At 42.9% G+C, this 14,628-nt stretch overlaps 1 protein-coding gene across 1 annotated transcript in view; it reads left to right on the forward strand. All coding sequences in view use genetic code 11, as the record gives it.

Moving 5' to 3' along the window:
- EGR_05876 (Dedicator of cytokinesis protein 7) overlaps positions 1–8,898 on the forward strand; it is a gene marked incomplete at both ends in the record, with an annotated part of 18,955 nt that extends 10,057 nt beyond the window's left edge. The window contains 12 exons of the mRNA XM_024495125.1: positions 868–1,031; positions 1,073–1,249; positions 1,814–1,966; positions 3,171–3,647; positions 4,071–4,253; positions 4,590–5,027; positions 6,122–6,346; positions 6,426–6,516; positions 6,662–6,924; positions 7,717–7,913; positions 8,429–8,578; positions 8,814–8,898. Of these exons, the coding sequence (XP_024350471.1) occupies positions 868–1,031; positions 1,073–1,249; positions 1,814–1,966; positions 3,171–3,647; positions 4,071–4,253; positions 4,590–5,027; positions 6,122–6,346; positions 6,426–6,516; positions 6,662–6,924; positions 7,717–7,913; positions 8,429–8,578; positions 8,814–8,898 (2,603 nt within the window). The remainder of the gene's footprint in view (positions 1–867; positions 1,032–1,072; positions 1,250–1,813; positions 1,967–3,170; positions 3,648–4,070; positions 4,254–4,589; positions 5,028–6,121; positions 6,347–6,425; positions 6,517–6,661; positions 6,925–7,716; positions 7,914–8,428; positions 8,579–8,813) is intronic.
- Between the last annotated feature and the right edge of the window lie 5,730 nt (positions 8,899–14,628).

Raw genomic sequence — 14,628 nt, forward strand, 5'->3', positions numbered from 1 at the left:
TTTGGCCGCACTGTCACCGATGCCTCTTGGCATTTCCACTGGAGCTGGAATTTCTTCCTGTTTGGGAGCTGTATTGGGGGAAGGGGAGTGTGCCGGTCATCTTGTATGTCTTTCGCTAATAGCAAGAACAATAAACGAAAGTAGTCTTTTAATAAAGGGCGGGGTTTGAAATAGTTTCTAGGGGAAAAATTTTCGTGCCTGTTCCTGCTTGTCACTATTCTCACTTCAGTGCTGCTTAGCAGTGTATGTCTATCTGCCTGAATTCTATCTAGCAAGTAGGAGTGGAGGTGGTATCGCTTGTTCACTTAGCGGGTATCGTAGAGAGCTCCGTAACCAACTTTTCCAGATGGTTCAAGGCCACGGAGAGTGTCGCTCGCCTCAATTGGTAGTAGCACTCCTGCATAACACGGGACTGGGTAAGTTGCCGAAGGTTGATTCATTTTCAACCCTTCTATTAGGGGTCGTCACCGATCCTCCCATTCGTCACAATGTTTTAGCTTTCAGGAATGGCAAATCAGGGTTGATGACCCTTAGGATTGGGTTTGTTTTTTGCTGTCACCAATGCAGCCCTCCGAGACTGCCCTGGAGACGAAAGAATGAAAGAAATTTTATTCTCAACATACGAAAGGAATAAGAGGCTACTGCTATGATCCGGAAGCCATGCTCCCACTATAAGTTTGAAAGCGGAGCCTCCAATGCCTACGTTTTTGTCTTTTTTTAAGTTACACGTCTTCCAACTTTTCAAATGAATAATTATCAAGTTTAAAATTTAAAAACTTTTGGATAAAAAAATATTGAAATTTCGCAAGGTGTTACAGACTGGGACATCAGTCCTGTCTGCTTACCCGTGATTTTGTTTTTTATCAGTCGTTCAGAAGCTCGGGGAGTCGCCCATTCTCCAGTTGAAGAGATTAGACAATCTCGGGTGTCAAACTACTGATACACTACCAGTCGCGTGTCGTGAGGAGACAAAACTTCTCTACCTATTTGTGACCTCGGTCGTGTGTAAAACTTTAGATCTTCTCATTAATGTAAGGCAGTTTGAAGCCTTCTCCCCTAGTTTCTTTCTAAGGCCTTTGATCATCCCCTTTCAGCTAGTGATGTGACAGGGGAGGAGAGTGACAACCTGATCATATCTTCCCGCCTCATTTGCAGTATTGCTAGAGCATACATCTTTGGTCTGAGCATGCACCACTGTTCCAAAACATTTCAGCTTCTTTGCTGTGGCATGTCCGAATTGATCTCAAAGGTGGGTCCTACTTGTTTTTCATTTTTGCTAGCATATAAATTCGGTAGGGCATATAGGATGGGATCCTCTGTTGTCTCGCATTTGACGAAAAGACAGTTTGAGTGCAGTAGAGAGTTTTCAGTTAAATTACTACACCTTATTCTGCTGGATACAAGACGTATGCGTCTATTAGTTATTCTCCTTTACAGATGTTTTTTTTTTGGGGGGGGGGGAGGTCAAAAGGTGGTGTGCTCACCACGATGGCTTCAACTTCACCACTTAAAGTACTCTCACCTGCCCCTAACCGCTACTTTTCTCAGAAAAGAGTAATTTCTTCAAGGGTTTCTGTAGGACACTGACAGCCTTATGTTTGGAGAAGAAGAGAAAGACAGGTTTTGATGCTTCGCTGATATGGAAGACGTACCATACCTTCAGCAGACAATGCCTCACTATTTTAACGGAGCTTCTAGGCTATAGTGGCCAAATTTTCTCTGAGGGTCTTGTGATTGATGCCTTAACTCACAATATTTGCCGATAAAAGTAGCTGGTGCTTAAAAGACTGCTCTGATGCGTATCGTGTTTCAGTTCCCACAGTACTTCCTGGACGAGGCGTCGGTTACACACTTCGTGCTTTGTCGGGTGCTACTACCTCATTGTGCCTCTCCGCTGAAAAAAATTAGGAAGATTGCAAATGCTGCTGCATTTCACCTCCTTCAACAGTGCCACCAAGTTTGCGATGTAAGTGGCACTCCTGTCAAATGTTCCCTCCTGGCTGTACCGACCAAAACACAGAACCAGTGCTCACTTTCATATTTAAAGGCGAGAGGGCTAAACAGAAACAATGGTGGTTTGTTCATTTCTTTTCATTCCACATTGAGTCTTGAACGCAACTTATCCAGGAATCATGATACCTCTCAAAGGGGATAATTAGAGACTGCTGAACTGCATGCTCACAGCAACTTTGGATGAGGTTTCAAGGTGTATTTTATTTCTCCAGACACCAATCTAATTGACTTCATGCACTTTTCATAGCATAGCAATCACTTAATGTACTTGAACGGTATTTAACTGTAGCGTCCGCGTCTTTCGTGAAGCCCAACGAAACTGACGCCCAGGAGGGCTGAGAGGCTACCGGCATGGTCCGAAGATCATGCCATCGAGTCAAAGCGCAGTGGCGGAGCCTTAAGTGCCCACCAAACCAAAACGAAGAGTTAAATCAACAATCACAGCATTGCATAACCTCTTCTTTCTTAAGCGTCGTCCCTAGTGATCCTCTTGGTCAAACTCCCTGCGTCAGTCATCACAACGTAGTCGGCGGTGCAAGAAAAACACCCACGAACCAACAGCGCCAGTCATTGAATTTGCGTGCAACTGAGGGGATATTTAGCCGCAACTCCACTGATCCCTCTTCACAATTCTGCTGGATTTGAAGTTTCATCCTGTTTGAGAATTTTATTGATGGGAAGGAGGAAGGTGCAGGCCATCACGCATGTCCATCGCTAGTTGTAAGGACACCGGCCCAAAAGCGCTGTCATTTAATAAGGGATGGGGTTCAAAATACTTTCGTGGGGATGAGGTTTTGCATATGTTCCTCTTTCCACCTTGTTTTCACTTCATTGCTATCCAGCTATATCTGTTTGGGTTCTATCCAGCTAGTAGGGAGGTGGAGGAGGTATCGATCGTTCCCTTAACTGATATTTCAATGCAGGTATCGTAGACAGCTCCGTAACGAACCTTTGCATATAGTTCATGTAATCGACTTTTTACTGATTAAATGTTCCTAGATAACATTTTCTTCAATTTTTGAAGGAATATCTCTAAACAAACTTAAAAGTCGCCTTGGAATTACTCTTGCTCTATTTGTTTCTACAATAATCTCTACAGGATTCGAGTATATACAATTCTGGTAAGGCTAGTACTTCACCATATTTCTAAATTTTAGCACCTGTATCCTGTGAATGGCCAAATGGCCCTGGCTCTACACTCCCTCCTAGCACCCAACGATCTCACTCTTGACACATCATCCTCCCCCTCCTGGTTCGCCCGACGCCTAGGGGTCGTGACTGAGTGTCTCTCCTACCTCACCGAGGCTAGCACTAACCTCTACTGGCACCATCTCCTCTCCCACCTCATCTACGACCGCAGGATTCATGGTGGTCAGGAGGGTGACCCGCTGTTTCCCACACTCGCTCCCCCTCATATTCACTTCCTTTTGGCAAGAGCACATCTTTCGGCTTGCTTTCGGGCGCTCAAAGAATACGCTAAGGCGGATACAAGGGAAGGAGGTGATTTAGGGAGAAATAAAGGTAGTGGAGGTGTGTCATTCAACGGACTACGTTTTGCAATGACGTTTGCAAATACCCAAGCGCCTGATGCTGGATTTCAGGCTCAACTTAATGCATCTGTGGATATTTTGCATGTAAGGAAATCGGAATAACTTTTATTTTAAGCCATTTCTGAAGGAAAATGATAATCTAATTCCATATACTCTACCCAACTTTTTACTGAGTCAATTCTGAAAAAGAACCCAAATATGGCTTTTGGTGTGGACAAAATGTAGGGAACAATTTTTCTCCGGAAAAGAAGCCTTAGAAAGGAAGTTTAGGTCTTTGTACCTGTGATTTGGGTTTTAAATAGTAAAAGTTGGATGTTCGTTCGATTATGTAAGAAAACAAAAGGATTAGCGAAAGATAGAGCAAAGCGGGCTTGAGAAGGTGATACTCAATGCTAAGCAAGAAATAAATCCTTTTTAAAGTTTAAAGGTTTTGGAGACTTTATCAGAGGCAGAAGAAAATTACGTCTGGCAACAATGAGATTGTCTTATTTTTCTCTTTTTGAAAAGGATATATTCACATGCCTCCTTCATTTCAACGATCTCCAAAGACGCTATACCGGCTCCCAGATCGTTGAAAAGGACGACCGAATTTCTGTGGTCGAGTTGCTCGTTGATCTGGCATCTGTATGTCGTCTGCTTCCTGAACTGCGGCAGTACTGGCTTTTGCGTCTTGCAGAGGTCCACTTATTTGTAAGTCCAATTCCTTCACACCACAGCCACTCCATTCACTACCGACCGTGTGCTTCAATACGTGTATGAGAATCGCTATGATCATCTTGGGACTTGTGTAGACGAGGCACACCTGAAATGAGGTACTCATTAAAGACATGTGAAGTGGGCACTTTCATTGGCTTATAGCTCTCAAAACCTTTCCTTATTGTGAATAGCATTCCCATTTCTGTCCAAGCCGTAATCATTGTCTGGCTTGATTCTCATTCAATTTGTTCCCAAGTTAGAACAGTTTTACCAGTAATTCTTCAATTTTTGTTCGGCTTTGCCCCTACTGATTTGGAAATCTATGCATAGTTCAAACAGCCAGCAGAAGCAGCCCAAGCCCTGCTTCACACCCTTGCCATCGATGTGGAACAGATGGTGAGCCGGAAAAGCTCCCCCCTCTTCACCGTCCTAAGCGAAGGCGTTGATTCCATGGCGCGTCAATTGGGATCGCCAAACCTCCTAGAGGAGTCGGCTCTAGAACTGGCCGTTGGACTTCCAGCCTCCACTCCTCTCCCAATCACAGCTGAACGCTCCCTGCAGAAGACCTCTGCAAACGTATTTGTGAAGCGCTTTTACGAGTTGATCGAAAGAATTGCTAAGTGCTTCCATGCGGCCGATCAATCTGAGCAGATTCCATCACTTTGTTACTGGATTCTACCGATTTTGTACTCAACTAGGGAACAAGAGTGTCTCCGTCAGGTGTACGAACTTATTCGGACCTCGCATAGTGCCATATACGAACCTGCCGTAAGTTTTTAGGCTTTTGGCCAACTAACCAATGACTGACTGCCTGACAAACTGACTTATGATGAGAATTGGCCTTGATATTGCAAAGTAAAGCAAATGAGGCGATGGTTGGGGATTCTCAAACGATTCACGCACCACCTAAACTTTTCACAATACTAGCACTACCCACTCCACATCGCCACGTCTCATCCCACCCCAACCCGCATTTTTAAGGCACCTACTACTTCATCCATCCACTGAAGACCACAAATGCTTTGCGTTTGGCGTTAGGAACTGTCCACTTGCTGCAGTCCAAACAACAATTAGGAATGAGATCCATCTCCTCGATATGATACAAAGGGGAGTGTGGAGGCGGACACTCTTCTTTTTCGCCACCTTCTTTCTGATGCCATTTCCCAATTGATGATAATAGCTCTTCTTTGGCTGTACAACTGACGGAAAAGCACACGGGCAGTGAGATAGACGATTGGGAAATAAGAGTAAGGTAGAAACGGAGATGACCTGGCCTAGGTTGTTTTCAAAGTTTCTAGAAGTTGAATGTTTGATTGGAATATAGTCTGCAAGGGTGTGTCTCATCGAAAAGGGATTGGGTTGGTAATTATATCAGTGGACAAGGTACCTGAAGAAGCTTTTCTCTGGTATTTAACCTCTGCAATAAAGAACTACAAGATCTTTGTCACCCTTATCTTTAAGACTGTTGGGTTCAGCGGTACCAACTTGTTCGCATTAGCCTCAATGCACAACTGTGGCAGAGCGCGGAAAGACTGTGGAATAGGGTGGGAACCAAATCACACGGTGAATCGTTTTTATTCAACTTGTTGTGTGAGTTGTTAGTTAAGTGAATTGCCTGCCTTACCAGAAAGTAATAGTGACCGGGACGTCGACGAAATCAGCGCCGGTCAATGGATTCAACAAGAGTGGAAAGATTAAAAAGGGGAAAGCATAATAAAGCATAATAAAGCAATTGACGGTAATGGAGTCATCGACCAGTCTGGGCTTCAGTTTCTCCTTACGTGCGTTTAAGCATCTATGGTTTGTGGATGAACTTTTTCTATTTTGAGAGATGCTTTCACCTTTACTCTTCTCTCCATTAGCGAACAAATCGCCTCTTCAATACATACTTTCGAGTTGGATTTTACGGCCCTCTGTTTGGTGACCAGAATGGCAAGGAGTTCATCTACAAGGAGGCCCCACTGACCAAGCTGGCCGAGATTACCGCCCGTCTTCAGGAGTTTTACTCGCATCAACTTGGTGGCAAACCGGTTGAGATAATTAAGAGCTCCAGTCGAGTTTTTGCTGCAGATCTCGATGAGGCCATTGTAAATCTACCATCTCTGCTTCTGTTTTGAGAAAAGTGCTTCTTGACACTACTTATGCCTTTCTGATGCGGTTATTTAGGCCTACCTGCAGATAACATATGTGGAACCGCACTTTGAGGAATTCGAGCTTCGAAAACGAAGACTCGAGTGTGAAAGAAATTATGGAATTAGTAAGTGATTGGCATTCCTATATTCTTATAATGGAAACTAAATTTATCTATTCCTGGGCGATTGGTTACGATGGCACCGATCAGACGAATTGCCCACCCCCCTCCCCTCTTCATCAATGCTATTCTTTAGTTATCTTAACTTTAGAACGCTTTGTGATGGTGACACCATTCACACAGGCGGGTTTCGCGCATGGTAGCATTTCGGAGCAGTTCAAGAGGAAGGTGATTCTGACGACGTCACGATGCTTTCCCTACTTGAACCTGCGACTCCCGGTCATTGGTCACGAGGAGTTAGTTCTTTCACCCATAGAGGTTGCTATTGAAGATGTCGCAACGCGCAATCAACAGCTAGCACTGGCAATTCACACAGATCCTCCTGATGCAAAATTCCTTCAAATGGTCCTTCAGGTGAGCTGTGCGCCAAAATAATGCAAATCTCCGATGTTTGATCTGTTAAACTACTTATAGCATATCAGCAGTACTGATTTTACTCGTGAAATTTGGAGCACTTCTTGATAAATTAATACAAATTCACGAAATTGAGCATACAGATAAAAACCTCCTAATTGTTCTTGGTCCAAGCCAATTTACTTATTCCTTGCTTTTTAGGCAGCATTTATCTTAGTAGATGAGTCGAAACATATAGGTTTTGGTGGTCAGTTTTCCTCTGAGACTGCAGTGGTAACTGCGAAAACCAACCATGATATTACCTTGAAAAATTGCTTTGCGAATTCCTCAAAATTTGTTACAAGCTTAGAAGATTTTCGCTTACGTTATTTGCTACTTCATACAGTCAAATGTGGTCTTACTATCATTTAATGCATCAAAATAAAAGCTGATCATATACGAAACGGGGCGGCATGAAATTGTAGCCTCGGATCACTCTTTGAAATGGAGGAGTTTGGTTCTTCAGGTGCCACTCTGTCAGTTCAAAAGGTGGTTTGCTGCGACGCTGGCAGGTGATGAGGTCAAATCTTAAATGATGTAAACAAGTTGATTCTGTAACCTCTTAGGAAGTGGTTTAAAACCACGACGATTCACTGTATAGTTATCCTTAAGATCATCATCTTTTGTGATTTGATTACTTCAAATAAGGTATGACCATAGAGGAAGCATACCATCTAGCAATGTAGCTTTGAATGCGTCTTACGGAGCATGAGGTTAGTTGATTGTGGTTGCTAAGAGAGTTTACGGCTGTAGGATGAAACGGCTCTATTTCAGGGCTGCGTGAGCACGACTGTGAATCAGGGACCCCTGGAGGTTGCGGTTGCCTTCTTGAATAAACGGGGCTCCCCTTCTTCGTCAGCGTCCCAAGAGAACCCCGTCATCACTGTATCAGAATCAGATGACGAGCAGCAGAATGAACTCCGGCTCTGTTTGAAGGAGTTTCTGCGCAAGTAAGTTTACTACTTCAACTGCGCTTCACGCTGACAGTTATTTTCTTCCAAGAAGTCATTCATTTAGACTTCACTAAGCTATGTAGATAAACTGTCATTGTCACTGCTTTATTACTGTCTGATAGACTTGATAGAGCTCGTTCAGATATTATCTCAATAAATGAGGTTTAAACAACATGAGTTAAATCCAGAGAGGATAATTTTAGGTTGTGCTAGGTTTTTATTATCCGCTCAATTAGAGTTGACATATCCCTTTCTTTTAAAGGTATCATTAAGGGATTTCGTACAGGTCCTATCACCCCTTCAAGGCACAAACCGTAGATAATGAAGATCACCTGTAGTCGTAGAATCTCCCGAGTTTTGAGTATCGGGTTCCGAGTTTTTGTCTCCACCTAATGTGGACGGATGTTTGATCATTGTCAGCAGCATTTTTGATCTGTTCACAGCCACATGACCGGTTACACATATTTTTGAAGTCCTCGAGAGGCAAGCTATCATAACTTTTTGTCTGTTAGATCGCAAGAGGCGGTGCGAATGAATCGGCAGTTGATTGGTCAAGACCAGGAGGAGTACCAGCGCGAGCTTGAACGCAACTTCGTTCAAATTAAACTGCAAATGGAGCCCTTTTTAAAACCTCCGATATCTTTCCGGGATTTGATAACTGTGTGATCTTTTGCAATTTTTGTTGAAACTTGAATATACCGATTTTGTACTTATTTGACTGCTTACTAACCATTCCGTTTCATTATATCATCCTTATTTGTTCGTTGTTTTAAGGTATGTAATCTTGATTACGTTTTGAAAGTGTGACTGTATGTGAACTTAAATACCACAATGCAAGTCACAGGTTATGGTACTAGTCATAATACCAAGTCAGAATTTGTGGTTGACACCGTACAGGGGATCTGGGGAGGGCTACAGGGACAGCCCGAAGGCAATGCCGCCCAACGAAAGTACAATCGGCGGAGCTTTCAGTGCCCGCTAAATTAAAACTAAGAGTTAACCAAACAGCCATAGGATTACATAGCCCCCTACTCACTTGAGCGTCATCGCTGGTGCTCTGCTTGGTCAACCTCCCTCTTTGGCCACCACAACGTAGTCGGTGCTTTATAAACAAAAACACCCACCAACCAAATGCGCCAGTCATCAAATTTCTATGCAACCGGGAAGATGCTATTCGACTGTAACTTTACTGATCCCTCTTGGCAATTCAAGTGTATCTGGGATTTCGTCCTATATCAGGGGAAGAGGAATCTGTTGGCCACTTTGTATGTCCATTGGCAGTTGCAAGGACACCGGCCCAAAAGTGGAGTCATTTAATAAAGGACAAGTTTTAAATTAGTTTTGTGGGGATAAGGTTTTGTGTCTGTTTTTCCTTGCCACATTGTTATCATTGTTATCTGTCTAAATTCCATTTAGTTAGTAAAGAGGTGGAGGAGGTATTGCGTGTTCACTTAATTGACATCCCTATACAGGTACCGTAGACAGCTCTGTGACGAACTTTTCCAGATGTTTCAGGACCACGGCTAGTGTCCCTCGCCCCAGTTATTGGTAGCATTCTCGGAGAACACCGGGCTGAGGTAGTTGCAGAAGGCTTGCCATTTTCAATCCTCATCTAGCATATGCCCTTCTTCGTCACCTTAAGGTTTCCCATTCAGTAATAGAAATCAGAATAATTGTCTTCCAGAGTCGAGTTCGCTTTCCGCCGTCACCCATGAAGCTCCCCACGATTTCCTTGAAGACAAAAGAAAACATGAAACTAGGGCAAAATTGTGCTGCCGACGTTCAAAAGGGCTGACAAGTTACTGGCGTGGCCTGGAGGCCATGCTACCCATCATGATTACGTTGGCGGAACTTAATTGCCAGAGTAATCAAAACGAGGAGTTAAACAAACATCTAAACTATTGCGTATCCGTGTTGTTTTGTACCTCCAAGGTAACCAATTTACGATAGATTTTTGTAACGGTGAAGGTGCGTGGTCTTAAACGTCACATTTTAAACACGTACTGCTTTCTTTACTGATGTAGCTGGCCTATCATACCCCCAACTCTGACATTAAAAGCTCTTGAGAGACTGCCAAGAGTGTGTATTTCACTAAACCTTGCATTGCTTCCTTTTGAGACTACATTTTGAGGTGTCTATGGTCATCATACCTGATATTTCCCATATCCGTAGGCAGTGCAAAGGGGGAATTTTCTTGTAAATGAAGCCATATGCGCACTTCAGTCCTGGATCCTCAGAGGTGTCCCGAACGTGAATCTGCGTGTGTCGGTAAGTTCAGGTACGCGTACTTATAGTAGCTGATTGACCGTGACCTTCTAGAGGTTATAAGTACACTCAAGGTACACCCCGTCTTTATTTGTGCCAAACTGGAGGGTCTGGGCGAGAACCCGACTCTCCACAAGGTTCCCAGTTTAGACACCACTTGGAATCTCCAGAAAGCCAAAATGAAAAAAAGCGGTACCTCCAGAGCTTAAATGTCGTCGATTTGAGTAGCTTAATTTCGTTAACTAGACCTCTGGTGCTTAAAGACCAGGCGCTACTGAAGTACATCAGTAGGACTTGTCGAAATCGTTTACTAAGTGATTGAATCGCCTTGATTAAAATTGTTTTAATCAAAAGTTTCCTTCCATCTTCTAGACTAATAATTGGCAGCAAATACGCCTTATTTTAAAGCTCACAGATACCATATTCTTTTAAGCTGATAATGGTGAATTTGGATATCACCCTCTACTTTATCAATAAATATCCATTTTACACCCTGTCCGCTGGGTAGAGGCATTAAAGAGAAAGAAAGACAGATATCATCTAAGAAAGGAAATCAACTTCTCTTCGACTCATGCTGGATTGGCATTTAAGTTTGTGTTTAGCAATTCCTTGAACGAATTGCTCCATCAACCTAAATGATCATAAAACGCTCACTCCTCATGACAACTAATGTGCACCTCCTCACTATGGGATGCAGCTATTTATGCTTTTCAATGATTTGTTTGATTGCCTTTACAAATAATTCTATCAAGTAGATAATTGTCTAAGCCTCACTGATTCATAACAGACGGAGATAAGCGGTTTCCTTTGACTTCCTTTTACACCGCCTTCTAATATAACCTAAAGGGACTGTTGCGTTCGTAGTCATCCATTCAACGGACAGAAGATCCCAGCATTGCGTGATTCTGCGCACAAGAGGCTGTGTTAGAGAATTTGGCCTGTTCGCTTCATAGTGCCTTTTTTTTCTTTCCATTTTCACAAATGCTAAATGCAAGAACTACGCACTTACGTCTACACAATCACAGAATTCGGGTATGGTGGATTAACAGTTGGATTCCACATAAGGTTTGCTTTCATTCTGCAGAGTTCATTCCCAGAAAGCAAATCATGTTTCTTCCAAATGTAAAGTGATAGCAATGCAAATTTTTACCTCCAGCCAAAAATGCCCAGGCGTCTCTGGAGGAAAACTTCGCAGTTCAGTTGGTTCTTCCATAGGACTCAGTGTCTCGTTTTAGGCTAATCAAGTGGATTCAAAGAGGTAAAAATAACTTTTTTCGTGGTCAGTTATTCTAGCTTTCAAATTATTACTATAAATTTTCATAAAGATACTTGATTCACTGTGACAGGTTTGGCTTTCCTCTCTTCCACCTCCAGACTCTATACCCTTAAAACGAGCAGACAGGATGGACAAGAGCATCCTTTATTGGGTAGTAATGATATAAGGAGTACAGATATCATAGTTGTGGGTGTTTAGTGCTTTTAATCCTCTTTGGGGCTCAATAGTGCCGGACTATCTCTCGACTAGCCATCTACCGCTTCGAGATCCTAGAAGTGTGTCCAGTGTTATTGTAAATAGTCTTCCCTTATATCTAACAACTTAGGTGATTTTTATGATACTATTCTGTCTGCAATGCACGATTTGGTGAAATAGCATATTTTTCATAAAACAAAGAAGACGCGTCACAATTATGTGACGCTGGTAGCAATGGCCATTTTCGTATTTGACGTGTTTAACAATTCACTTTCGGAAGTTGTGCTATTGCGGCAAGGTGGTTTTTCTTCCCAGACAAAGAATAGCTGACGTAAATCATTTTGGCTGCAATAGTCGATTTGACGCAACCACTAACCTATCATAAAGCAATGAAGAAGGCGTGTGGCATATGTGTGACGACTGTAGCAAAGTACTTAACTGTACACTTTTGCAAGAAGGTTCATGCTTTCCTCTATACTACTTGCTAATTCTAGGATGATGCTGTTGAGTTCACCAACTCTCGAAATCTTTAGGTCAAGAGCACTCATATTTCACACATCCGCTTGCGTACAAAAACATACACGTACACACACACTTCGCCATTTCACTTGTATCAAATTCTGTTCTTCATGCACACATCACGTTGAAGGAGAGAGTTCATCATGAGAGCGCCACAAGACATCCGCCTGACGCTCACACCTTTGAGTATGGCCCTCCGATGACTGCGCTGTATTCTCTTTCATTCGTGTCACACACACACGCACTCACACACATCGGCACGCACTTTTTGCATGCCTACAATTTGTCATCTGGCCTCTTCCGAGGGTCACTTCCTGTTCGCCTGCCTGCCTCCTGTACATCAGTCGCACACTTGCATCCCAGTTCGGTCGCATCTACGAATAAGTAAAAGAAACCCTCTTCTGACTATCTATTGCTGTGAATTCCAGACTAAAATTGAAATTCTTTGCGTTCTATCGTAACGGTTTACTAAATACCAACTAAAAAGCCTTCGTTAAGGAACATTTTAAGACATTTTGCTTTGCCTCGTCGGTATACCAAACGTGAGCTCACTTTTAGGCGTTGCAAATCCACCTGAAAGATTTATTGTGTTCACTGTTCTCACGGAAAGATTTGTCTCTTTCACACCATCGACTCGTGACAGGTAGTGCATCAATCTGACGTCTGGGAAGAGGCGCTTCATCAGCTGATTTGATTGTAGGGTGAGTTGTTGGCTGCAGAATAGGAACAGGCTCATCACAGCCGAGGCCGTTTTCATTCGCGTCACTCCAAGGTTTTACTGTGGATGAGCTTCTCAGCGCCTTATCACTGCTCCGTGTTTGAAGTCTTCGGTACAAAGGGGCAGCTAAAGTTTTGCGTCTTTCCGAATAGATGCGATACCAGCGTTTTTGCCATCTTGATTAAAAGCGTCTGGGCTCGGGTGATTCTCTTTGCACTGGCTATCCATGAGAGGGCATAGTTTCAACCTACTGCCATCAAGGTAACACCCTCTTTATTCCTGCAAAGACAGAAGTCTAGGTTTGACTTAACTTTGAGATTTCAATCAAGATGTTAATAGAAAAATGGGGGAGTACTAGCTTGTTTCCTATTGAGGTTTCTCTCGATTTCGAGAGTATAAGCCCATGCAAGTGAGTTGCAAAATGAAAAGTAGGTACAGGTCATGCCTAGGTGGTAAATGAAGCTTCTTAATTTTAACTGTTTTCCTAGTGAGTTTAGGCTAATCTCGACTTCTAATTTGGAATTGACATTTCGAGTGTCCCAATGCAATTGGAGATCACATAAATGACAGGTCAGTAATTTAATTTGATATTGGTAAGGGAGCTGAAAGAAATTGACACCTTCAGTTGAATCTCCATAAAATAGTAATTTTTGTACAGTCAGAAAATAATTCGAGTTAATCATGGATCCTGTTGCTTTTCGTCGACCTCACAATTACTCCCTTATTCCTCAAGGCATATGAGTCTCTTTCGAGCACTGCATTAACAACTTACGATATCTGGAGGATCTAATGGAAGCAACTCACACCAGCTTGTACATTCGAGTCGATTCGGACGTCATCTTAATTGCTATGGAAAGGTATTAACAGCGGGTGTAAGTGATACTGATTCCTATCTGCGAGCAAGGGCTGAAAGACCGAACTGAAGGTAACAATCGAGGCGGGGGGTGGGGCGAAAGGAGGAGCGGAGAGAAGAGGGTGGGCGAGGTGGTGAGTTGTGACGAGGCTGTTAGGGCGATTTTCTAGCGAAACATGACAAACGGTCTCACACTCCACAGCCCTCTAATCAGTGATGATTGCTGTATTCTCTGTCCGCAGTAATTAGAGACCTACTGCCTCACTAGCAATGACCTCTTCCTTCTTGCTTGTAATTCCAATGGGCATCGAGTTCAGTGTCTCCCCAGGTGTTAGCAGATACAAGTTTTAAAGGAATCAGCCTACCATATTACAAGAATATTTCTTTTTAAGTGGGTAGGAAATCAAACGTCGTGATTCTAGAAGGCGAAAGCGGCTTCTTGACGCTGTCTCAAAAGGGAACGCCTTCAAAAACGTTTTAGTGAAAACCCGATTCCTGGAAGATATTCGCTTAGCATCAAAGTGTCTGTGAAGCAAGATTTATATGGACAGTTTAAATAAAAATAAATATTTATTATTGAAATCTATGATCCGAGCAAGAAGTGGGTGTAGAAAAATAAGTCTGTTTGTTTCACCTTTCATACCCAAACAGAAGGTTCTCACGAGAGGATAGTCTACGACCAATGGGATTTAAAGCACCATTTCGGCTATAGAGGATTAAAACTATTCTACTTAATCAAGGTGATTACTTATATTTGATCTTTGAAACTTTTTTCAAAATTCCAATCTTAATCCTCAAGTCTGCCAAAGCCTTGCCACTCTTCGAGGCATCCTTGAGCAATGCTGCAGCAGGCCTTCAAGGATTCTGGACAATGCTCTTCAGATGT

Source organism: Echinococcus granulosus (genome assembly GCF_000524195.1).
Source record: "Echinococcus granulosus chromosome Unknown EG_S00047, whole genome shotgun sequence".
Lineage (NCBI taxonomy): Eukaryota > Metazoa > Platyhelminthes > Cestoda > Cyclophyllidea > Taeniidae > Echinococcus > Echinococcus granulosus.